The sequence below is a fragment of the Apaloderma vittatum genome, unplaced genomic scaffold (genome assembly GCF_000703405.1).
Source record: "Apaloderma vittatum isolate BGI_N311 unplaced genomic scaffold, ASM70340v1 scaffold35671, whole genome shotgun sequence".
Classification (NCBI taxonomy): domain Eukaryota; kingdom Metazoa; phylum Chordata; class Aves; order Trogoniformes; family Trogonidae; genus Apaloderma; species Apaloderma vittatum.
In genome coordinates, this window is record NW_009701410.1 from 7085 (window position 1) to 8787 (window position 1703).

The following is a 1703-nucleotide window of genomic DNA, read 5'->3' on the forward strand; positions in this document are numbered from 1 at the left end:
GAACATGCAATTCTAGTACAACATGGATCCAAACTCACCATGGCGGAATAGGTGTGGACTAACATCTGGAAATAAAAAAAGTCTTGTAATAGCTAAAAATAAAATAATGGTGGTAATACTAATGATTGGAGGGAAAAAATATCAAGGAGATCTGCAAAGGGACGTGTTGGACACAGTAGAACAGCTTGAGATACTTCGAAGTCTATCCATCAAAAAAAAAAAAAATGCCCCCAAAACCGAGCCTGGAAACCTTTATCTACATATATGATTTACCCCTCCCTCTCCGGGTTTCTTTTTTTTTTTTCTCCTCTTTTTTTTTTTTTTCCTTTGAGCTCCCAAATACAATCCTCTTCAACCCAAGGCTAGGCTCAGACTGCTCCGCTACCCCTTCCTCCCTTTCCTTCTCTACACCGCCTCATAATAATTGATATTCATGACTATTAATATTACACGACTACTTTAAAGGGAGAATGCAGGACCAAATGGAGCGTGAAGCTGGCAGCCAGCTCGAGAGCTCCCCTACTATTGTAAATGACGTTCATTCAGTGGAGAATTACTAGATGTAATCAGACGAGGGGGGCTGGCAGAGGCAGAGTTTGGGGAGAGAGAGAGAGAGAGGGGGGAAAAAGTTTAGCAAGGAAGAGGCATAACTTCAATTAACTCGAGGGGAGGAAGATGAGGAAAGTAGACACTGCCGAGCTGGAGCAAGGAAGTGAGATGAAGCAATGCTAGAGGCGAAGAAGAAAAAAGAAAAGTATTTCTTTTTCTTTTACATTTAATTATACATTCCTAATACAAGGAATTGATCGCCTTTGGTGCTTTTGTTCTTGCAGTTTGTGTTTGTTTGTTTGGGTTTTTTTAATAAATGATGAAGAAAATTGGTTTTCTATTTTTTCTTTTTTTTTTTTAGAAATAGAAGTGTGCAGTCACTATGTCAATTTACAGCGGAGATTCAGCCCTTCTGGTGCGTGCTACAGATCGTATTTGTTAACAATAAGCTAATAAATACTTGAATCTGCGTTAAGTTGGGCTCCACTTTTTAAAAAAATTTTTTTCTGAATCCTGTTCCTCCCGCCCGACATGAAAAAAATTAAATATATATGTACATATATCTCCGATTTTCACCCAAATATAAAATGTATGCAGTGAATTTTAAAGGATGGTAAATTCATAGTTTTGAGGCAAAGCCACGGGCGATATAAAACCTTTTTGATGTTGCAGGAACCCGTTCAACTGGACTGTCTGCCATTTCTGTTAAAGTTCAACTTACGTTCCTTCCTAAATAGAGTCACACTTCCCAGAGACCCCCCCCTCTTCGTGCACACACACACACACACACACACACTTTTGTTTTAAGATTCAGTTTTAAGTGGCTGAGACGCACCTACCATCGTGTTGTTAATTATAAATCAGAAAGAAGAGAAACACTTTTTTTTTTAAAAAAGATAAATCTAGACGGCTTCAGCTCTTAAAAAAAAAAACAACTTTTTTTGTTTGTTTGTTTTAATGCTACGAGTTTAAAATTGTCTCGGAGCGCACACCCAGTTAGGGAAGACCCTCCCCGCAGCCAAATCCCCCAACTCGGCTTCTCTTCCACGGCAATCCAGAAACACGAGTAAAAGGCAGAGCGGCTTAAAAATCCCCTTCCAAAGGAGGATGGAAAAGAATAACCCCAAATCCTCGACATTCCCCGACCTCGCTGT

At 39.5% G+C, this 1703-nt stretch overlaps 1 protein-coding gene across 1 annotated transcript in view; it reads right to left on the bottom strand.

The window, feature by feature from the left end:
- The window catches only part of LOC104281222 (transcription factor AP-2-beta-like), a gene marked incomplete at its 3' end in the record, with an annotated part of 6864 nt that extends 6799 nt beyond the window's left edge, over window positions 1-65 (bottom strand). The window contains exon 1 of the mRNA XM_009879133.1: window positions 39-65. Within this exon, the coding sequence (XP_009877435.1) occupies window positions 39-65 (27 nt within the window). The remainder of the gene's footprint in view (window positions 1-38) is intronic.
- Between the last annotated feature and the right edge of the window lie 1638 nt (window positions 66-1703).